The 22,987-nt window shown below is 39.7% G+C and overlaps 3 protein-coding genes and 1 pseudogene across 3 annotated transcripts; all 4 read left to right on the top strand.

Moving 5' to 3' along the window:
* Window positions 1-4,440: 4,440 nt before the first annotated feature.
* LOC148912271 (uncharacterized) lies at window positions 4,441-7,437 on the top strand (annotated as a pseudogene).
* A 4,296-nt stretch (window positions 7,438-11,733) lies between these two features.
* Window positions 11,734-13,341, top strand: LOC148912270 (uncharacterized). The gene has a single exon (XM_089028017.1). It carries the CDS (start codon window positions 12,003-12,005, stop codon window positions 12,912-12,914), a length of 912 nt encoding a protein of 303 aa, XP_088884143.1. The 5' UTR covers window positions 11,734-12,002; the 3' UTR covers window positions 12,915-13,341.
* Window positions 13,342-13,451: 110 nt separating this feature from the next.
* LOC116295725 (uncharacterized) lies at window positions 13,452-16,648 on the top strand. The gene is made up of 3 exons (XM_031703633.2): window positions 13,452-14,871; window positions 15,602-16,054; window positions 16,440-16,648. The coding sequence occupies exons 1-3, from the start codon at window positions 14,163-14,165 to the stop codon at window positions 16,646-16,648; spliced, it is 1,371 nt and encodes a 456-aa protein (XP_031559493.2). The 5' UTR covers window positions 13,452-14,162.
* Window positions 16,649-16,831: 183 nt separating this feature from the next.
* Window positions 16,832-22,620, top strand: LOC116295752 (coiled-coil domain-containing protein 125). The gene is made up of 8 exons (XM_031703666.2): window positions 16,832-17,438; window positions 17,893-17,963; window positions 18,642-18,800; window positions 19,297-19,465; window positions 19,720-19,838; window positions 20,013-20,120; window positions 20,725-20,985; window positions 21,691-22,620. Exons 1-8 carry the CDS (start codon window positions 16,964-16,966, stop codon window positions 21,871-21,873), a joined length of 1,545 nt encoding a protein of 514 aa, XP_031559526.2. The 5' UTR covers window positions 16,832-16,963; the 3' UTR covers window positions 21,874-22,620.
* Window positions 22,621-22,987: the final 367 nt, after the last annotated feature.

The raw sequence follows: 22,987 nt of genomic DNA, 5'->3' as shown, positions 1-22,987 counted from the left end.
TGAGAAGTCATTTCAAAGCCTCCAGTATCGGACTGGACGGGATTTCAAGTCGGCGCAATTAGTTCCAGTTAGACTGAAACTCATTGCTTGGAATTGAAATCCCGTCCAATCCTCATTGTCAGCTTTGAAATATTACTTGAAAAACATTTGCGCGTGAATAATAGGTGCTAGTGATGTCACAGTTATTTTCATCATGAACTAATAACCTCCACATTTATTTACATCGAATTGATTGTAGAGAATTTTAGTTCTCTGGAATAAAAACCTTTGGAAACTGAACAGTCGAAAGAGTTACAAAATTTTTGATCAACCAATCGAAAAAAGCTTTATATTACATGTCCTGGTCCCAGAGGCTCGACGATTTTTCTCCCGGCCACGTATATTTTGAGCCGCGAAGCAGGACTCGCTGCTTCGCAACTAGCTCACCGCTTCGCGGCTCAAAATATACTTGGCCGGGAGAAAAATCGTCGAGCCTCTGGGACCTGGGTATTTTACACGCAACTCAATTCTCCGAAAATATTGTCGTCAGTGCGCGTGCGCGGTGTGGTGTTTACTTGTGTTATGAACCCAGCTTCTCCCAACCTTGATTCCGCTCTGAACGATGGCTGCAGGTTCTACTTCTACTGATAGTATGGAGACTGAACACCTACTCGACAAGAATAAAGACCGCATATTCTTCAATACATTAGTCACCGGTAAAACTGGGGTTGGGAAGTTTCGTCTTGAAAACGCTCTCGTTGATAGAAATATTACTAAGAAAGATGCGTGTAAATCAACTCCGTATGAAACTACCATCGAAAATGTTGCTGTTAAAGTTTGGGATTCTCCTGGATTACAAGACGGAACGAGTAATGAAGACCAGTACATACAAGACATGAGGCACAACATCAAGGACATTGCTTTGATGATCTACTGTGTCAGAATGGACGAGGCAAGATTATATGACGCAGACAAGAAAGCCATCCGAATACTGACAGAGGAGTTTGGGAAGGAAGTGTGGAAGCATGCTGTAGTGGCTTTGACTTTTGCGAACAAGGTTGAAGACCCTGATGGGGAAGACAAGTTAGAATATTTCTAATCCCAGCTTGAAGAATGGAAGAAGCAGTTTAAAGAATACTTTGCATCAGTTGGCGTCGACCCGGAAGTCTGTGTTCCAGTGATTCCTGTGGGGAACAAGTTAAAGTCCATGCGTCTACCTGATCGAGAAAACTGGCTTTCTGATCTGTGGATCGAGTGTCGCCGAGTCATGAAGCCTTCTTCTTCAACACTTTTTATGTACCGCATCGACAGCCAACGGCTTGTGAAGGCCTTAGAATCAAGAACCACATTAGACGCTGGAGCATATGAAAGCCAACATCAAGCAAGCCAGTCTCAGCGGACTCAGCCTTTGGCGGTAGTAAAATATTTAATCGATAAATTATGGGAGTACTTTGGAGGTCAGTACTTTGAAGGTTAGAAATGTTAGGAAGTTGAAAACAACACCGCCCAAAAAGATCTCCCCCCCCCCACCCCTCCCCCCCAAAAAAGTTAGCAAACATGCAATGTCTACTCGGGACAGTTATTTATCAATTTGCTTGTGAGAGAGACGACATATTTAGATTGTGTATAAATGCAAGTCGTGAGATCCGACAATGTATGGCTTTCTGATCTTACAAAAACTTTGCCCGTCATGTCATTTTGTACTAGATATACTTTTCTCAGTTTCTGTCAAGTACACCATCTTTCATTTGTGTATCACAAATACCTAAGTATTAGGAAAGCTCATTCACACTGAGTAATACAATGTATGTAGCTAGACAGTGCTGATGAATGTCGAACTCTTGAAGGAACACTGTAATGCAACACAGACTCGATGCTGATATTGAGCTAGAACATCGAGCATCCAATCAACCGATCGGCTTGAAATCACATACCCGGCGACTAAGATGACAAACCTTGAACCGATTTTTATCTTCAAAAATATCTCCTAAAACATTTCATTTCATTACCAACATTCATTTTTAATTATTTCTTGTCAAGCTGAGGTTCTTGTTTGGAATAAAAAGGTTATGATAAATTGATAAACTTTGCATAGTTAAATTTAACAGTGGCGGATCCAGGGGAGGGGTACAGGGGGTGCGCACCCCTCCCTGGTTCGACTTTGTGACCCAATACTTCGAAGATAACCAATACAAAATAATGCTTTTCCCTTTGATTCTAAGGGGTACACCCCTCCCTGGGTTACCTTTGTGCGCAGCACCCCTCCCTGAACAAATTCCCGGATCCGCCCCTGATTTAATAGTATTTAATAGTTTAGTTTCTATTATACTGACAGTATACGCGACCGCGCGATGCTCCTTATAACGTGAGTAATATTCAACCGTCCAGAGTTAATATGGTTTGCCACCCCACCTTTCAAAATAATTGGATTAAGCGAGCAGACGAGAGAACAATGGCAATCAGGCTAGTAGCCTACCCCGGGGCTCTATATGGAACTGAAGGTGAATTTGATTAACCATATTAACTCTGGACGGTTGAATATTACTGACGTAAGGAGCATCGCGCGGTCGCGTTATTGTTGGTATAGTACAGAGTCAAGTACGGAACGGCCGTTAAAGAAGTAACGCTCATCTGCTATTCAAACCGTTTGACCTTTGGAAGAAAACGTCTGCATTATGACAGCGAACGAAGGAACACGGACACAAGATAAGTAAACAAGTATAACGTTATTTTAATTCAAATAATCGAAAGGGAAAACTGAAAACCTATAAAATTCAACCACATTCGGTGTCCTAGTGCCCTTGCCTCGATGTACGAGTAATACGTATATATGTTCATCCTCTGTTTTCCTTCTGTCTCTCCAAGATGACAAACATCAAACGTATGAATTCTAAGAATGTCAAGTATGCAACGCGCATGCCCTTTTTGTATATTGACCCTGTTGACTTCCAAGTATATGGGTTCCAGAATATATATTCAGTCTTAAATAAAGTTATTGCTCGTTAGGAAAATATGGCTGAAGCGTTATCAGATGGTCAGCTTCAGAAAATTGAAAATCTTTTCAAAAACTGGAATTCTAGCGAGAATCCCCTGGAGTTAAACCTATTGATCACTGGTAAAACTGGGGTTGGAAAATCTCGTCTTGTGAATGCTCTCGTTGGTCGAAAAGTCGCTAAAGAAGGCCATATAAAGAAAGACCCATGTAAATGCAGAGTACAGTTTTATGACGTTACCATCGAAAATGTCGCCATTAAAGTATGGGATTCTCCTGGGTTACAAGACGGAACGAGTAATGAAGACCAGTACATACAAGACATGAAGGACAACATCAAGGACATTGCTTTGATGATCTACTGTGTCAGGATGGACGAGACAAGATTCTATGACGCAGACAAGAAAGCCATTCGAATACTGACAGACGAGTTTGGGAAGGACGCGTGGAAGCATGCTGTAGTGGCTCTGACTTTTGCGAACAAGGTTGAAGACCCTGATGGGGAAGACGAGTTAGAATATTTCCAATCGCAGCTTGAAGAATGGAAGAAGCAGTTTAATGAATACTTTGCATCAGTTGGCGTCGACCCAAAAGTCTGTATTCCAGTGATTCCTGTGGGGAACAAGGTAAAGTCCATGCGTCTACCTGATCGAGAAAACTGGATTTCTGATCTGTGGATCCAGTGTTACGATGTGATGAAGTCCTCTGCAAGAATTGGCATGTACCGCATCAACAAGAACCGGCTGATGGTCGGTGGTTCAACCGTTAATGTAAGGAGAGACGATGATTATGATGACGAATGTACTTCGATTCCTTTGAACGATGAACAGCAAGAGGTCTTTCTTTCCTCGACCTGGAAAGCATTTTTGCCTTTTTTTCGAAATGTGGCAGTGGATGTGGTAGTGCCTCTCCTTCGTAAGCTTATTTTTTAGACATTATGAGGAATCACAACCGTTTCTCTGAATTGCCACTCATGGATGGTAAGAATTGTGCAGCTTACTCAGCAGACTGCAGTGAATATTTGCATGTAAGGGAACTGATCATTTTGATCATAGTTTTTACGTACAGGAGAAACTGAAGCTTGCCTGCAGTGTCCGACTTCAACATATGCATAAAAGTATATAAATTTGGGCGTGCCTAAAAGCGAAGCTGCCATTCTTTATTTTAGATGAAAATGAAAGGTGAAGATAAAATAGAGGGAAAAAAATCTTGTTTTATTGGAGATTATTCTTTTTTTTTATTCGCGAGTCTTAGAGTTTTTTTGGCCTTTACTTCCCATGGCAGTTAGGAATTTCATATTATTCATGTAAGCGTTTCATCTCTATGCACCTAAATAGTGAAGTAAAAGCTTTTTTCTTTCTCAGTGGTCGTATGGAATGCATCTTTTTCACGGGGTAGGAAAAGTCATCATCATTATCAGTTTTTCCCTCTCGGCCCTTCCCTGGCCTTAGGGCACAACTGTTCCGGGAAACGTCCTCTGAGCAGATGTTTACTTGGTTTTGTCCATCATCATTTTTCTGGCTTGCATTGGATCTATCTGGAGGAGATCCTCAACTCGCTTCCAAACTCTTGAGGTGGACGTCCTTTTATCAAGAAGGACCTGTTTCTGGAGGGCATCATTCTCCATGTGACAAACATGGGCCATGTATATTTAAGATGTTGGACATGGCAATAATCCTGGATGGAACTGGAATTTGTTATTTCCCGTAGTCGCTCATTTGATATTTTATATCCCCAATCCAGCTGTCCTTCCACCAAGGTAGCTGGGTCGACACCCTTTTTTTGCTTGTTACGAGGAGGAACATTTTTCCTTGCATAGCCTCCCGATACCATCTTCCTTAGAAAATTAAGAGTAGGTAGGGTAGGGAGGAGAATTGCAGGTTTTATATTTCAGTTTCTCAAGATTTAATAGTTAGTTTAATATCTAAATAAACTCTTGCAACTGAAAGCCCTTGTGACTGAAACCGGAAGTAAAATGTTATTAAAGTCAAGGACAGGAAGCTAATAACTTTTACAAAACATGTGGACTCCCTGTGGTGAAGGTGAAATTCTGAGAAACCGAGCAAGAAGTCACATGATGGGGTCGTTATAAATATCACAATCCCGAGCAAAATCGCTCTCATTATTAAATTGGACTTTTGTAACCAGATTTGTCTTGAGCTCAATCTGTTCCACTAGAAATGGGTTGTTGTTTAGGCAGAGAGAGTAGTGAATCTCCAACTGAAAACAATCCACTTACTCGTTCACCTCAAAGCGACTTCCGGCAACAACGTACCAATGAACACTTCGGTAAACACAAAAAAGCCAAGAAAATATTACAGTGTGTTTGTGCAACACTGTGTCTGTGGAAACCTACTGGCTGGGGATTAATCTTCAGCTTTTTCTTGGCGCTAATTTGTGTTTTCCAGCTCGTGTATGATTTGTTTGTCGTCTGTGGATGTCCAGCATTTGACTGCGGATTTCTTGAAAAACGACTGGAAAAAGATCAACTCCCAGCCAATGCCTCGGCTCATCACTCGTCTTTCCGCAAGACTTCTAATACTGTATACACATTGGCATCCATTGGAGGCCTGTTTTCGTACACTTTATTACTGATTTCGTTGATGCTCATGAGGCGAAAACGGAAGTACGGTAACAAAGCCATCGGGCCATCAGATGCATTACACGATGACTTATCAAACATACAGGTCATGTTGATCTTTTTATCACAGTTTATTTTAACAGTGCTGTTCTTGTCAGCTGTTGGATTGTTTTATTATTTGGTTCGCGATCAGCCCAAGGATGGATGGTATTTTTACCTGATGATTCTTGGTGTTGCTGTACAGTTTATAGCTTAGTGGGCTGCTATTATTGGCTGTCACGTCTTTGCCATTTCTTCTCTTGCCCTGGGTAAGTAAAACGACAAGGCGTGACTAACTCACAGATCGAGTTAAAATTTAGCTGGGTAGCCTGTGGAGGGAAGAAAACTGAAGAACCTGATAAAAACCCTTACAAACAAGGGAGATACCTTACAAACTCTACTGACATGTGATGCACATGTGATCGCAAGTCGACTAGAGGAGTCGACCCCGAGACCCCATTAGTGAGAGTCGAGTGGACTATCGCTACTCCACTCTTGCTCCCTTCACTCTTCCATCGCAAATACCAGGGTGTATGTGATAATAATCTCTTGTATTCTGTGTTCTTTATTCTTTATTCTTTTTTCTTTTTTTTATGTTTGAAATAATTTCTAATTATGTCAGTCTGCTGTGGTTCACAGGGAACAAAATGGGATCACGTGAGGGGAAGCGCAGGACGAGGATGCTCAGCCCGACTCCTTCATGCACTTGTGTTTGTGTCGATTGAAAAACCAGGATTGAAAATAAATTTGTGAATACGGAAGTCTTTAAAAAAAGTGCAAATTATATGAGAGCGGGCTGACATAATGACGTTGTACTGTCTAAGTAGTATTTGATTTAAGGAATATGACGACTGTAAATTATTCAATCACACCCAATAGGAACCTTGGCAGATGATACAATACGAAGAATACGGCAAATGGAAATAAAAATTCCACAGCAATTGAGGCCAAATGATGCTGCAACTGGAAATTCTGGAAGGCAAGATGAAGAAGGTTGAGGGGTCCCTTTGGGTGGGACAGAACCACGACAGGCCAACCTTGAGGTGCCAACAGCAGAACGAGACTTGGAAAGGAATCAAAGTGAAGACCCACGTGGACAAACAAATGAAGCAGAAAAAATTGAAAGATTAACCCCTGTAAGTTACGGATCAACCCTTACTACCAACGTGGGACAAAATTCAAACCAAAATAACTTTGATATTGTCGTGCGATACCACGAAGAACTATGTGCAATCGTTTCAGATACTGTATCAGCCTACTGTCCCTGGTTCGTCATGCACTGGTTTTTCTATGGTGCGACGTGTCTGATCGGAGTCATTTATATCTCGGAGGAATTCACCTATTCAAGAGATCCATTTAAACTTGCTTACGTAAGCGTGTTTCTGGTGACGCATATTTATATGTTTTTGTTCCCGTGTTGCTGTGCGGCCTACATCACAGACACGTGTGGAGGTAAAGATTATGGCAATATGCTTATCCAATTATAAATTTTGTGCTTGAGCTACCTTAACATGCTTTTTAGACACTTTGTAAAGCTATGTGTTTTTGTATTTTGCTTAACAGGACTCTATTCACGTATTAACAAAACTACATCAGATTACTGGACTAGCGAAGGTCATCTCTTCAAGGAACGCGCTCAACTCATGATGTTTACGGCTTACGCCAAAGATAGACAATGTGTGTTCAAAATCGGCAGGCTCACCTTCACCTCCACGTTAGCATGGATCTCTCTTCTCCTCGGCTCTACTGGACTTCTTTTTCATTTCTTTTGAATGGATGGGTTTCTGTTCGCCTTCATTTTTTATTTTTCTTTTGTTCTGAATAAAGCAAATATCAAGTTAAATCATATTTAGATATATTAATGGAAAAATGGAAAATGGAATATTTAAGGGGATTTTGGTATATTAATAAATATTTAGATATTTTAATAATTAATAAATTGATAGTTTATTGAAGATAATGACGAGAGTAACACGAACGCGCAAGTCACCGTAAGGAACGGTTACTAAGCCCATTTCCAAACAAATATGGCGGACAAACAATATTTTGATTGTAAAGGATGTTGTATTATCTTCAAAAATACTCGCTAACCACCTGTGCGATCTGGTAGATTAGTCTTTATGGAAGCATGTGATGTTCTGGATGACGGGGATTTTATAGAATCGGATGATTTGGGGCTTGGATTTGGCTTCAAACCGGGTGGTTTGCCGCCACTTCCCGTCAAATCAGCTGATGAAAGACTTGAAAACACGGTCAAAACACCTGTTTTATTTCAAAAAGATATAACTAGCTAAAAACTAGTGTGAGCTGCGTCGGCGTTTCTAATCAAACAGTAATGATAAAAAGGTAAATTATACACCGTGAAAATGAAAAAACTTACTGACGTTTCGGACTCTAGTCCTTCGTCGGACGAAGGACTAGCGTCCGAAACGTCAGTAAGTTTTTTCATCTTTTCACGGTGTATAATTTACTGTTTTATTTCAGGCGTGTGAATGAAGAAGAAAGATTGCTCGTAAGAAATCATCCTGTTTATACGGGATGGTGATTGGCTGAATCACTGGAATGCATTTAACCAATCAGATAGCTCGTTATCACACTTATCCAATCAAATTGGTTGATCTTGATGACGCCATCAATATGCACTTCACCTTCATACTATGATCCATTTGATTCAATGCAATTATTCGATCTGGAATGAATAAGAAAATTTAACTTGAAATGCTTGTTCAGCTAGGATTTTATACCATAGTTATTTCGGTTTTTTTTATCAGAGGTTTGAAGTTATCGTATATACATTTTTATATCCACCTTGCAAAAGGTCTCTTGGATGGAGATAAGGAGAAACTTCAATATTGCAGGCAATGTTGCCTATACCTAAAAACAAATACGAAAGATTACCTCAAGACCCATGAAAAGTTGTTTCAATTAGTTTAACTGGTTTTGCTGGAAAATATTTGGTTGAAAACAAATTTATTGATTTTCCTTTCTTGTTTTGTACATAAATAACTTGTATGAAATATCCCTAGTTGGGTTTGATTAGGCTTGTATTATTATAAAAAAATAAATTATTACACGACAGTTGAAGGGTGCTAGTTTACCAAGGCCGAAGAATATTTCTCAGTTGAAGGACCTACCCTTTGTTGCATCAAACACAGGTATGCACACACTGTCGACTGGAAGTCTTGTTTTTGTTACATGCAGCAGCTGGGGGTGTTCTACCCTTCTGATCATCATTAATAATTCATGAGGAAACAAGCCAACCAATAGGCCATTTTTGGGTCACATGACGTTACTTGAAACCTGGTAAAGTCCTGTGAAAGGACTGAATTCAGTCTGTAGTATCTGGAACAAAATTAATTCAGTCCTAGGACTGAATTAATTTTGTTCCAGTTACTCCAAGTCGAATAATTAATGAGCATGAGAAGTCATTTCAAAGCCTCCAGTATCGGACTGGACGGGATTTCAAGTCGGCGCAATTAGTTCCAGTTAGACTGAAACTCATTGCTTGGAATTGAAATCCCGTCCAATCCTCATTGTCAGCTTTGAAATATTACTTGAAAAACATTTGCGCGTGAATAATAGGTGCTAGTGATGTCACAGTTATTTTCATCATGAACTAATAACCTCCACATTTATTTACATCGAATTGATTGTAGAGAATTTTAGTTCTCTGGAATAAAAACCTTTGGAAACTGAACAGTCGAAAGAGTTACAAAATTTTTGATCAACCAATCGAAAAAAGCTTTATATTACATGTCCTGGTCCCAGAGGCTCGACGATTTTTCTCCCGGCCACGTATATTTTGAGCCGCGAAGCAGGACTCGCTGCTTCGCAACTAGCTCACCGCTTCGCGGCTCAAAATATACTTGGCCGGGAGAAAAATCGTCGAGCCTCTGGGACCTGGGTATTTTACACGCAACTCAATTCTCCGAAAATATTGTCGTCAGTGCGCGTGCGCGGTGTGGTGTTTACTTGTGTTATGAACCCAGCTTCTCCCAACCTTGATTCCGCTCTGAACGATGGCTGCAGGTTCTACTTCTACTGATAGTATGGAGACTGAACACCTACTCGACAAGAATAAAGACCGCATATTCTTCAATACATTAGTCACCGGTAAAACTGGGGTTGGGAAGTTTCGTCTTGAAAACGCTCTCGTTGATAGAAATATTACTAAGAAAGATGCGTGTAAATCAACTCCGTATGAAACTACCATCGAAAATGTTGCTGTTAAAGTTTGGGATTCTCCTGGATTACAAGACGGAACGAGTAATGAAGACCAGTACATACAAGACATGAGGCACAACATCAAGGACATTGCTTTGATGATCTACTGTGTCAGAATGGACGAGGCAAGATTATATGACGCAGACAAGAAAGCCATCCGAATACTGACAGAGGAGTTTGGGAAGGAAGTGTGGAAGCATGCTGTAGTGGCTTTGACTTTTGCGAACAAGGTTGAAGACCCTGATGGGGAAGACAAGTTAGAATATTTCTAATCCCAGCTTGAAGAATGGAAGAAGCAGTTTAAAGAATACTTTGCATCAGTTGGCGTCGACCCGGAAGTCTGTGTTCCAGTGATTCCTGTGGGGAACAAGTTAAAGTCCATGCGTCTACCTGATCGAGAAAACTGGCTTTCTGATCTGTGGATCGAGTGTCGCCGAGTCATGAAGCCTTCTTCTTCAACACTTTTTATGTACCGCATCGACAGCCAACGGCTTGTGAAGGCCTTAGAATCAAGAACCACATTAGACGCTGGAGCATATGAAAGCCAACATCAAGCAAGCCAGTCTCAGCGGACTCAGCCTTTGGCGGTAGTAAAATATTTAATCGATAAATTATGGGAGTACTTTGGAGGTCAGTACTTTGAAGGTTAGAAATGTTAGGAAGTTGAAAACAACACCGCCCAAAAAGATCTCCCCCCCCCCCCACCCCTCCCCCCCAAAAAAGTTAGCAAACATGCAATGTCTACTCGGGACAGTTATTTATCAATTTGCTTGTGAGAGAGACGACATATTTAGATTGTGTATAAATGCAAGTCGTGAGATCCGACAATGTATGGCTTTCTGATCTTACAAAAACTTTGCCCGTCATGTCATTTTGTACTAGATATACTTTTCTCAGTTTCTGTCAAGTACACCATCTTTCATTTGTGTATCACAAATACCTAAGTATTAGGAAAGCTCATTCACACTGAGTAATACAATGTATGTAGCTAGACAGTGCTGATGAATGTCGAACTCTTGAAGGAACACTGTAATGCAACACAGACTCGATGCTGATATTGAGCTAGAACATCGAGCATCCAATCAACCGATCGGCTTGAAATCACATACCCGGCGACTAAGATGACAAACCTTGAACCGATTTTTATCTTCAAAAATATCTCCTAAAACATTTCATTTCATTACCAACATTCATTTTTAATTATTTCTTGTCAAGCTGAGGTTCTTGTTTGGAATAAAAAGGTTATGATAAATTGATAAACTTTGCATAGTTAAATTTAACAGTGGCGGATCCAGGGGAGGGGTACAGGGGGTGCGCACCCCTCCCTGGTTCGACTTTGTGACCCAATACTTCGAAGATAACCAATACAAAATAATGCTTTTCCCTTTGATTCTAAGGGGTACACCCCTCCCTGGGTTACCTTTGTGCGCAGCACCCCTCCCTGAACAAATTCCCGGATCCGCCCCTGATTTAATAGTATTTAATAGTTTAGTTTCTATTATACTGACAGTATACGCGACCGCGCGATGCTCCTTATAACGTGAGTAATATTCAACCGTCCAGAGTTAATATGGTTTGCCACCCCACCTTTCAAAATAATTGGATTAAGCGAGCAGACGAGAGAACAATGGCAATCAGGCTAGTAGCCTACCCCGGGGCTCTATATGGAACTGAAGGTGAATTTGATTAACCATATTAACTCTGGACGGTTGAATATTACTGACGTAAGGAGCATCGCGCGGTCGCGTTATTGTTGGTATAGTACAGAGTCAAGTACGGAACGGCCGTTAAAGAAGTAACGCTCATCTGCTATTCAAACCGTTTGACCTTTGGAAGAAAACGTCTGCATTATGACAGCGAACGAAGGAACACGGACACAAGATAAGTAAACAAGTATAACGTTATTTTAATTCAAATAATCGAAAGGGAAAACTGAAAACCTATAAAATTCAACCACATTCGGTGTCCTAGTGCCCTTGCCTCGATGTACGAGTAATACGTATATATGTTCATCCTCTGTTTTCCTTCTGTCTCTCCAAGATGACAAACATCAAACGTATGAATTCTAAGAATGTCAAGTATGCAACGCGCATGCCCTTTTTGTATATTGACCCTGTTGACTTCCAAGTATATGGGTTCCAGAATATATATTCAGTCTTAAATAAAGTTATTGCTCGTTAGGAAAATATGGCTGAAGCGTTATCAGATGGTCAGCTTCAGAAAATTGAAAATCTTTTCAAAAACTGGAATTCTAGCGAGAATCCCCTGGAGTTAAACCTATTGATCACTGGTAAAACTGGGGTTGGAAAATCTCGTCTTGTGAATGCTCTCGTTGGTCGAAAAGTCGCTAAAGAAGGCCATATAAAGAAAGACCCATGTAAATGCAGAGTACAGTTTTATGACGTTACCATCGAAAATGTCGCCATTAAAGTATGGGATTCTCCTGGGTTACAAGACGGAACGAGTAATGAAGACCAGTACATACAAGACATGAAGGACAACATCAAGGACATTGCTTTGATGATCTACTGTGTCAGGATGGACGAGACAAGATTCTATGACGCAGACAAGAAAGCCATTCGAATACTGACAGACGAGTTTGGGAAGGACGCGTGGAAGCATGCTGTAGTGGCTCTGACTTTTGCGAACAAGGTTGAAGACCCTGATGGGGAAGACGAGTTAGAATATTTCCAATCGCAGCTTGAAGAATGGAAGAAGCAGTTTAATGAATACTTTGCATCAGTTGGCGTCGACCCAAAAGTCTGTATTCCAGTGATTCCTGTGGGGAACAAGGTAAAGTCCATGCGTCTACCTGATCGAGAAAACTGGATTTCTGATCTGTGGATCCAGTGTTACGATGTGATGAAGTCCTCTGCAAGAATTGGCATGTACCGCATCAACAAGAACCGGCTGATGGTCGGTGGTTCAACCGTTAATGTAAGGAGAGACGATGATTATGATGACGAATGTACTTCGATTCCTTTGAACGATGAACAGCAAGAGGTCTTTCTTTCCTCGACCTGGAAAGCATTTTTGCCTTTTTTTCGAAATGTGGCAGTGGATGTGGTAGTGCCTCTCCTTCGTAAGCTTATTTTTTAGACATTATGAGGAATCACAACCGTTTCTCTGAATTGCCACTCATGGATGGTAAGAATTGTGCAGCTTACTCAGCAGACTGCAGTGAATATTTGCATGTAAGGGAACTGATCATTTTGATCATAGTTTTTACGTACAGGAGAAACTGAAGCTTGCCTGCAGTGTCCGACTTCAACATATGCATAAAAGTATATAAATTTGGGCGTGCCTAAAAGCGAAGCTGCCATTCTTTATTTTAGATGAAAATGAAAGGTGAAGATAAAATAGAGGGAAAAAAATCTTGTTTTATTGGAGATTATTCTTTTTTTTTATTCGCGAGTCTTAGAGTTTTTTTGGCCTTTACTTCCCATGGCAGTTAGGAATTTCATATTATTCATGTAAGCGTTTCATCTCTATGCACCTAAATAGTGAAGTAAAAGCTTTTTTCTTTCTCAGTGGTCGTATGGAATGCATCTTTTTCACGGGGTAGGAAAAGTCATCATCATTATCAGTTTTTCCCTCTCGGCCCTTCCCTGGCCTTAGGGCACAACTGTTCCGGGAAACGTCCTCTGAGCAGATGTTTACTTGGTTTTGTCCATCATCATTTTTCTGGCTTGCATTGGATCTATCTGGAGGAGATCCTCAACTCGCTTCCAAACTCTTGAGGTGGACGTCCTTTTATCAAGAAGGACCTGTTTCTGGAGGGCATCATTCTCCATGTGACAAACATGGGCCATGTATATTTAAGATGTTGGACATGGCAATAATCCTGGATGGAACTGGAATTTGTTATTTCCCGTAGTCGCTCATTTGATATTTTATATCCCCAATCCAGCTGTCCTTCCACCAAGGTAGCTGGGTCGACACCCTTTTTTTGCTTGTTACGAGGAGGAACATTTTTCCTTGCATAGCCTCCCGATACCATCTTCCTTAGAAAATTAAGAGTAGGTAGGGTAGGGAGGAGAATTGCAGGTTTTATATTTCAGTTTCTCAAGATTTAATAGTTAGTTTAATATCTAAATAAACTCTTGCAACTGAAAGCCCTTGTGACTGAAACCGGAAGTAAAATGTTATTAAAGTCAAGGACAGGAAGCTAATAACTTTTACAAAACATGTGGACTCCCTGTGGTGAAGGTGAAATTCTGAGAAACCGAGCAAGAAGTCACATGATGGGGTCGTTATAAATATCACAATCCCGAGCAAAATCGCTCTCATTATTAAATTGGACTTTTGTAACCAGATTTGTCTTGAGCTCAATCTGTTCCACTAGAAATGGGTTGTTGTTTAGGCAGAGAGAGTAGTGAATCTCCAACTGAAAACAATCCACTTACTCGTTCACCTCAAAGCGACTTCCGGCAACAACGTACCAATGAACACTTCGGTAAACACAAAAAAGCCAAGAAAATATTACAGTGTGTTTGTGCAACACTGTGTCTGTGGAAACCTACTGGCTGGGGATTAATCTTCAGCTTTTTCTTGGCGCTAATTTGTGTTTTCCAGCTCGTGTATGATTTGTTTGTCGTCTGTGGATGTCCAGCATTTGACTGCGGATTTCTTGAAAAACGACTGGAAAAAGATCAACTCCCAGCCAATGCCTCGGCTCATCACTCGTCTTTCCGCAAGACTTCTAATACTGTATACACATTGGCATCCATTGGAGGCCTGTTTTCGTACACTTTATTACTGATTTCGTTGATGCTCATGAGGCGAAAACGGAAGTACGGTAACAAAGCCATCGGGCCATCAGATGCATTACACGATGACTTATCAAACATACAGGTCATGTTGATCTTTTTATCACAGTTTATTTTAACAGTGCTGTTCTTGTCAGCTGTTGGATTGTTTTATTATTTGGTTCGCGATCAGCCCAAGGATGGATGGTATTTTTACCTGATGATTCTTGGTGTTGCTGTACAGTTTATAGCTCAGTGGGCTGCTATTATTGGCTGTCACGTCTTTGCCATTTCTTCTCTTGCCCTGGGTAAGTAAAACGACAAGGCGTGACTAACTCACAGATCGAGTTAAAATTTAGCTGGGTAGCCTGTGGAGGGAAGAAAACTGAAGAACCTGATAAAAACCCTTACAAACAAGGGAGATACCTTACAAACTCTACTGACATGTGATGCACATGTGATCGCAAGTCGACTAGAGGAGTCGACCCCGAGACCCCATTAGTGAGAGTCGAGTGGACTATCGCTACTCCACTCTTGCTCCCTTCACTCTTCCATCGCAAATACCAGGGTGTATGTGATAATAATCTCTTGTATTCTGTGTTCTTTATTCTTTATTCTTTTTTCTTTTTTTTATGTTTGAAATAATTTCTAATTATGTCAGTCTGCTGTGGTTCACAGGGAACAAAATGGGATCACGTGAGGGGAAGCGCAGGACGAGGATGCTCAGCCCGACTCCTTCATGCACTTGTGTTTGTGTCGATTGAAAAACCAGGATTGAAAATAAATTTGTGAATACGGAAGTCTTTAAAAAAAGTGCAAATTATATGAGAGCGGGCTGACATAATGACGTTGTACTGTCTAAGTAGTATTTGATTTAAGGAATATGACGACTGTAAATTATTCAATCACACCCAATAGGAACCTTGGCAGATGATACAATACGAAGAATACGGCAAATGGAAATAAAAATTCCACAGCAATTGAGGCCAAATGATGCTGCAACTGGAAATTCTGGAAGGCAAGATGAAGAAGGTTGAGGGGTCCCTTTGGGTGGGACAGAACCACGACAGGCCAACCTTGAGGTGCCAACAGCAGAACGAGACTTGGAAAGGAATCAAAGTGAAGACCCACGTGGACAAACAAATGAAGCAGAAAAAATTGAAAGATTAACCCCTGTAAGTTACGGATCAACCCTTACTACCAACGTGGGACAAAATTCAAACCAAAATAACTTTGATATTGTCGTGCGATACCACGAAGAACTATGTGCAATCGTTTCAGATACTGTATCAGCCTACTGTCCCTGGTTCGTCATGCACTGGTTTTTCTATGGTGCGACGTGTCTGATCGGAGTCATTTATATCTCGGAGGAATTCACCTATTCAAGAGATCCATTTAAACTTGCTTACGTAAGCGTGTTTCTGGTGACGCATATTTATATGTTTTTGTTCCCGTGTTGCTGTGCGGCCTACATCACAGACACGTGTGGAGGTAAAGATTATGGCAATATGCTTATCCAATTATAAATTTTGTTTATACAAGAAAAAGAAAAATTAGAAAAATTAAAAAGAAAATTTGAGGAGGACCTTACGGCAGCCATATTGGTTGTAGGGTAGAAAACAAAAAGATATTTCATTTCCAAAGGATAAAATTTCTGTTGTTTTGCCATGTAACCCGCGGCTTTATTGCTAAATGGCAATGCTAACTCCGTCACCATTTCCTGTCATTTCTATAAACTAAGCATTTGAAATTCTAAATATTAAAACATTTCCTATCTGCGCGCGTCTTTTGATGATTTTTGATGATACCTTGCGCTACCTTAACATGCTTTTTAGACACTTTGTAAAGCTATGTGTTTGTGTATTTTGCTTAACAGGACTCTACTCGCGTATTAACAAAACTACATCAGATTACTGGACTAGCGAAGGTCATCTCTTCAAGGAACGCGCTCAACTCATGATGTTTACGGCTTACGTCAAAGATAGACAATGTGTGTTCAAAATCGGCAGGCTCACCTTCACCTCCACGTTAGCATGGATTTCTCTTCTCCTCGGTTCTACTGGACTTCTTTTTCATTTCTTTTGAATGGATGGGTTTCTGAATAAAGCAAATATCAAGTTAAATCATATTTAGATATATTAATGGAAAAATGGAAAATGGAATATTTAAGGGGATTTTGGTATATTAATAAATATTTAGATATTTTAATAATTAATAAATTGATAATTTATTGAAGATAATGACGAGAGTAACGCGAACGCGCAAGTCATCGTAAGGAACGGTTACTAAGCCCATTTCCAAACAAATATGGCGGACAAACAATATTTTGATTGTGAATGATCTTGTATTATCTTCCAAAATACTCGTTAACTACCTGTGCGATCTGGTAGATTAGTCTTTATGGAAGCATGTGATGTTCTGGATGACGGGGATTTTATAGAATCGGATGATTTGGGGCTTGGATTTGGCTTCAAACCGGGTGGTTTGCCGCCACTTCCCGTCAAATCAGCTGATGAAGGACTTGAAAACACGGTCAAAACACCACAATCTTTACCCAGTACACCAAGCCCTGATACTACAGAAAAACCATTTATACACGAGGAACAAGCTGTTAAAGATATCCTCTCTCGGTTGAGTTCGTGGTCTTTCTCAAACTTAATCGAAAAAATTACTTCACGGAGTCGAGATTCGCTAAAGAAAAAAGAAAACGTCCAAGGTAAGATTGCTGCTGGTGGCACTATTCATTCTTCCTGTAAGAAATGTCAAACATCCGGCCACAGTTGGAAAGGAAGACGAAGAAGAAACAGTGATAGTGCATTGGATGATGTTAGTAAAGGAAATAAAGACACCTTACGAAGAACCATGTCAGTTCGTGGTAAGAGAATGTTTTGTCGTTTTCTAAAATAGTTTGATATCGAGAAAGAAAGTTTAGTTGTTTTATTTCTGGTACCCTGAAGATTAAAGTAGGAGTGACAAAACAAAAATATACCTTCAGGTATATTCTAGAGATACTTGTTTACTTTTAAAAATATTGCCTCTTTTAAGAAGGCAACTTTAAATTTATTCTTATTACGAAAAAAATGCTAATTCGCTACATGTACAGCTATGGTTTGATAAATTTAAATAAAATTATAAGCATAAAAAAATCAAAGTCCCAAACACTCAACTTGTTTTATTTTTTATTTTTAGTATTATTATTGCTATGTTATATAAATATATTAAATAGTTTATAGTGTCTATATTTGTGCACGATTCACAGGAATATTTGTTGCGTTTGCTATTTAATCTCATACATCAGTGAATGTGAAGTGTATTTTCTTTTTTTCCAGAGAAAACATGGAACTATTTTCAAGATCATGATTATAAACATTTACAGAATAAACTACAGAAGGCAAAAGAGGTAGAACAATGCTGTTGATAGAATGATGGTGATAGAATGATGGTGGTGGTGGTGTTAGTGATGATGATGATGTTGATGGTAGTGATGATGATGGTGTTGGTGGAGGTAATGATGATGATTGAGGTGATGATGATGGTAGTGGTGGCGATGATGATGATGGTGGTGGTAATGATGATGTTGATGGTGGTGGTTGTGGTGGTGATGGTGATAATCATGATGTTGATGATAGAATGATGATGATGATGTGTATGATGTAGTCTTAAAGATGGTGAGATGAAAGGGGGTGCTGCTATTGCTTATTATATTTTTGATAATAAAAGTGTTGATTCTGTTGAAGAGAATTATTATGAGGAAGATGATTCCCTGACTTTGATCAGATCAGAGGCTGTTTCAGGGTATCATTAATATTTAAAGGTTTCATGTCTAGACGTTGATGATGATGGATGATGATGTTGCTGGTAGTGGGAGTATTGGTGATGATGATGTTCGTATGTTGGTGGTGGTGAAAGTAGTTTCAAAAGGTAAAAGTAATAAAGGTGTCAGATCACTCGTGATGATTTTGGTGAAGATAGGGATGTTGGTGATGATGTTGATGATGGTGGTGATAGTGATAATAAATTCTCATGAAATAATTAAATTAGAAAGAGAAAATAAATATTTTCTATTTTCTTGATGCAGGAAATATCAGTGCTCAGCAAAAACCTTGAGCTTTGCCAGAAAGAACTGATTAACAAATATGGTGCTATGAAAGAAATCCACATGCGGTCTCGGCTTGAACAAGCACAGAATAGAAAGATGACAAAGAAGGCCCTTGAAGCAAGCAAACAGCTCGAACAAGTAAGTCCTAATAAAGTCATTCCCCTTCAAGGGATTATGGAAATATTTTCTAAACTACAAACTATAGCATCAGTTTGTTGATCATAGTTAGATATTACCAATATTATCTGAATAAATCTCATGAATCTCGTTACCCATCTAATGACAGGCAAACACTGCCCATCATGTGCTAGTATTCTATTGCTTGTTATCAACTGGCTGAATGAACCTTATGAATCTGATTACTACCTTCAATGGAGGGCAAACAATGCCTTCCTTGCTTAAACTACGTTGCTATATTGGAACTTGCGACTCAGCTAGTAAAAATTCCATACCAGACCAGAAATGATGTCAATAGATAATTATCAATATATTGTTAACTGTACTTGTTATTGTCTGAATAGGATGTTAACTTGCTATAATAATGGACCATGCTACTTGGGGTACTTGGTTATTTGTAAATAGGATGTTAACTTGCTATAATAATGGACTATTCTACTTGTTATCGGGTAAATAGGATGTTAACTTGCTACAATGGGAGTTGGAATTAAAACAGAGTTACCTTATGGACAGTGAACAAACATGGGCACAAAGGTTTGACCGGGTGGCAACAGAAAATGCAGCTCTTCTTGTTGCACTGCATGCAAGATCTGATGAACTCAGGAAGCTGGCACTTGATAGGATAGGTTTGTATCACTAAGAGTGCAGGCACAATCACATGCAACGTAAGGGCAACCACCAATGTATTGCTTGTCACTTCCTGCACACATTTCTTAAACATGGAGGATTCCATATCTTAAAGTAAACCCAAAGAATAAATAATTAAGCTGTAGGGCTATGGACAAATCCATTCTTTCATCTTTATGGTCACTGAGGTGCTTAAAAACTCCTACGTTGAAAGATGAAATATGATATGATTGAAATAATGTTTTCTTTTTAGCATTGATACGTGAGCGTGATGAACTAGCTGCAGCGCTAGAGGTCAAAGACAGAATCACAGGGGAGTCAGAGACACCAAACGAACAAGGACCGTTTTCAAGTGAAGAAATTATTGTTGAGGTACTTATGTACATATGTACAGTAATGAAGTACAAATACAAAAAAGAATCCTAGAAAATCTCCAAGAAAACGCACTTAAATGAAAAAAAAAAAGAGATAAAATATGAATCATCTGAAAACAGCTCTAGTTCTTGGGAACTTAAGACAATTATTAACACATTTATTTCCTAATAGCTGGCAACTCTTGGTGCATGTCAGTGCCGAGGTCACAACCAGGAGCCTTGTGGATGTGCAAGAGCTGCTGTAGAAGCCAAGAGAGAGTTTGCAAGACTGAAAAAGCAGGTGAGTAAACTAGTTGTTTGATAGCCGCTAAACTAAGAAGTGTGTGAAATCCTCTCAACTTTGACTACCTTCAAGACAAAACCTTTAAATGTTATCGGTACTCCGAAACAACCTCTGGGCTGAACAACGTCAGAGCACGGCTAAGTTACAGATTGAACTTTGAAACAAGCTCTGGGCTATCTAAGTCAGGGCATAGCTTATTCACAGGTCGAACCCTGAAACGACCTCTGGGCTGATGAAAGTCAAGGCAAGACTAGCTCACTTTATATATCGAATTGGAATATAGCGTTTTAGGCTTTGCAGAAGGAGGTAAACTGGAGAAACCTGAGTAAAAATCCTCGTATCAAGGTAGAGACTTAAGGATCTCTACTTACATGTTATTTGAAGCTGGTTTGAATCCAAAGTAATGATTGGGAATTTCACGTTCCATCCACTCTCCGTGGCTTTCTCAGATACGTTTCCTTTAGCAGTAGTTTTCCGTTTTATCACTGATTTGCAAATTTAGTAAATTTATTCTTATCAATCAATAAGTGTTCCATTTTCTCCATAAGAATTGTGTCGCGTTTTCCGTACAACGATTTTTGATATCTTGTTGTTTGTATAGTTGGAAGTGTCTCGTGATAGCGAAGATGAAGCTCGCCTTACTGCTGACGCGTATCGAATGGCTTTTGACCAACAACTAAACAAGAACTCGTCCATTATCAATGAATTATTGCACAAGTCTATGCCATGGAGTAAAACACTGTTGCTACCGAAAAAGAAACAACTCGAATCCAAATCCAACTCGATGGACAGCAACGAGGAGGAATTCATAAAGTTAATGAGAACACGTGATGACAGACTTGTTCAAAGATTGGTGGACATGGTTAGTGTTATGTTGATGATGATGATGATGATGATGACAGACTTATTCAAAGATTGGTGGACATGGTTAGTGTTATGTTGATGATGATGATGTTGATGATGATGATGATGATGATGACAGACTTATATTCAAAGATTGGTGGACATGGTTAGTGTTATGTTGATGATGATGATGTTGATGATGATGATGACAGACTTGTTCAAAGATTGGTGGACATGGTTAGTATTATGTTGATGATGATGATGATGACAGACTTATATTCAAAGATTGGTGGACATGGTTAGTGTTATGGTGATGATGATGATGACTTAGGTGGTGATATTGATTCTGGCGACGATGACGATGTCGGTGGTGTTGATGTTGATGGTCATGATGTTGCGGCTGTAATAGGTAATGGTGATGTTGCTGTAATGAGTGAAGGTGTCGCTGAAGACGATGCAGGTGGCGATGAGGATGATGATAAGGATGTAGCATGTTGCTGCTGAAGAATGATGGTTGTACTGACGATGAAGATGATGATGATGTTGCTGAAGGTGATGTTGATCCTGTTGCTGCTGATACTAGTGGTACTAGTATTGTTGGTGATGATGATAGTTGTCCCGATGACAATGAAGATGTCGTTGATGTTGCTCACGATGATGTTCATTCTGTTGCTGCTGCTGCTGATGTTAAAAGCTTCTTATTTTCTGTTTTCCCCCTACTTAGCTGAGTGACAAAATGGAAGCACTTGCACATCAGAAAATGGCAACCAAAATGCTCGCAAGCAAGATACGTGACCAAGAACGAGTTATCCAGAGATATCGTCTGTCAGAGGAAATGAAACTACTCTCGTCAGAAGATTTCAGTGAACATGACATCTATGAACCAGAGGCTCCTGTTACTGTATAGATGAGTCACAAGAAGTCTTCCACAAGGAGTGAAGTTTCTGTCATCACAGGATGTGTCTGTGTAGACCTGCCATGCTACTATAAGCGCGCGCCATAACCCTTCAGCTGAGTAATACTACGATCTTTACCAATGTTATCTATTGGCTTTGATTCTGTAAAGCTCAGCCACCTGATAAGTACTACAGCTATCATGACGTGCTGCGACATCGACAAAAATAGGTTTTTCTTGTTGACAAAATATTTTTTGTATATCAATGTTCAGGATTACTTAAATATTGACGGGGTTAAAGTTACGGACACGAGGTGCAACATGGAGCGGAATGTTGCAGGCAATCGATGTTGCTAGCCATGTCACATGACGCATTTTGCAGGCAATGTTGCCGAAGAAAATGATCCTTATTCAGGAGCAGTGCCTACAATATTGCGCGCAATGTTCCACCCTGTATCCACACCTTTGGGGTCGTATAAAGAGTCATTGTATCAATCTATAGTAAACTTGATCCAGATTTTCAATCGTGTTTTTTGTGGGGGGAGGGGGGGGGTGGATTTCGTCGGTTATCATGAAAATTAAAAGAAATGAAATAAGCTAGGATTAATGAGATTATTTATGCAATGGTCTAAAAATAACAAAATCGACAGATATTCGAAAGTACACACATGTACATAGTTATTACAAAATATTTATTTTGGTTGTAAATTTGAATGATTTTAAAGGCATATAAAAGACAATAAAGAGATTTTTACATAATCGAATGAAGATTTTCTTAGCTTAAGACTTGTGTTTAGTCCCGTGTTGCGGATCGCGTGTAAAGTGCTGGATCGAAATACCTACTTCATCATTAAGAATGGCATTGCACCCCCTCCCTCCCCACCCCTTCATTGATTTTTTTTTTTTGGTTAAAACAGGAATAGTCATATATCAAGGAAAACACGTTCTATAATCAGTCCTATCCTGTTCCAGCCAAGGCGTATTAGTTACTTTTTCCTTTAGATCTTACATAAGCCTCTAGAGGAGGACGTCTGATAATTTCCGTGAGAGTCTGTAACAGCTCTATATCCATGGGAACCGGAGAACGACTACTTTGGTTCTTTTGCTCATGAAATTTGTTACTTTT

This window comes from Actinia tenebrosa, unplaced genomic scaffold (genome assembly GCF_029948245.1).
Source record: "Actinia tenebrosa isolate PJP-AT-01 unplaced genomic scaffold, QUT_ActTen_1.0 PGA_scaffold12__29_contigs__length_12842862, whole genome shotgun sequence".
Lineage (NCBI taxonomy): Eukaryota > Metazoa > Cnidaria > Anthozoa > Actiniaria > Actiniidae > Actinia > Actinia tenebrosa.
This window is presented reverse-complemented; position numbering and strand designations above follow the sequence as displayed.

Bases quoted from the DNA above. Each gene is read 5' to 3' on its own strand.
- LOC148912270 (XM_089028017.1), top strand. From the start codon at position 12,003: ATGGCTGAAGCGTTATCAGATGGTCAGCTTCAGAAAATTGAAAATCTT.
- LOC116295725 (XM_031703633.2), top strand. From the start codon at position 14,163: ATGGGTTGTTGTTTAGGCAGAGAGAGTAGTGAATCTCCAACTGAAAAC. The intron at 14,872-15,601 runs GTAAGTAAAACG...AAGAAGGTTGAG, and splicing joins CATTTCTTCTCTTGCCCTGG to GGGTCCCTTTGGGTGGGACA. The intron at 16,055-16,439 runs GTAAAGATTATG...TTTGCTTAACAG, and splicing joins CATCACAGACACGTGTGGAG to GACTCTACTCGCGTATTAAC.
- LOC116295752 (XM_031703666.2), top strand. From the start codon at position 16,964: ATGGAAGCATGTGATGTTCTGGATGACGGGGATTTTATAGAATCGGAT. The intron at 18,801-19,296 runs GTAAGTCCTAAT...TCGGGTAAATAG, and splicing joins CAAGCAAACAGCTCGAACAA to GATGTTAACTTGCTACAATG. The intron at 19,466-19,719 runs GTTTGTATCACT...TTTTCTTTTTAG, and splicing joins GCTGGCACTTGATAGGATAG to CATTGATACGTGAGCGTGAT.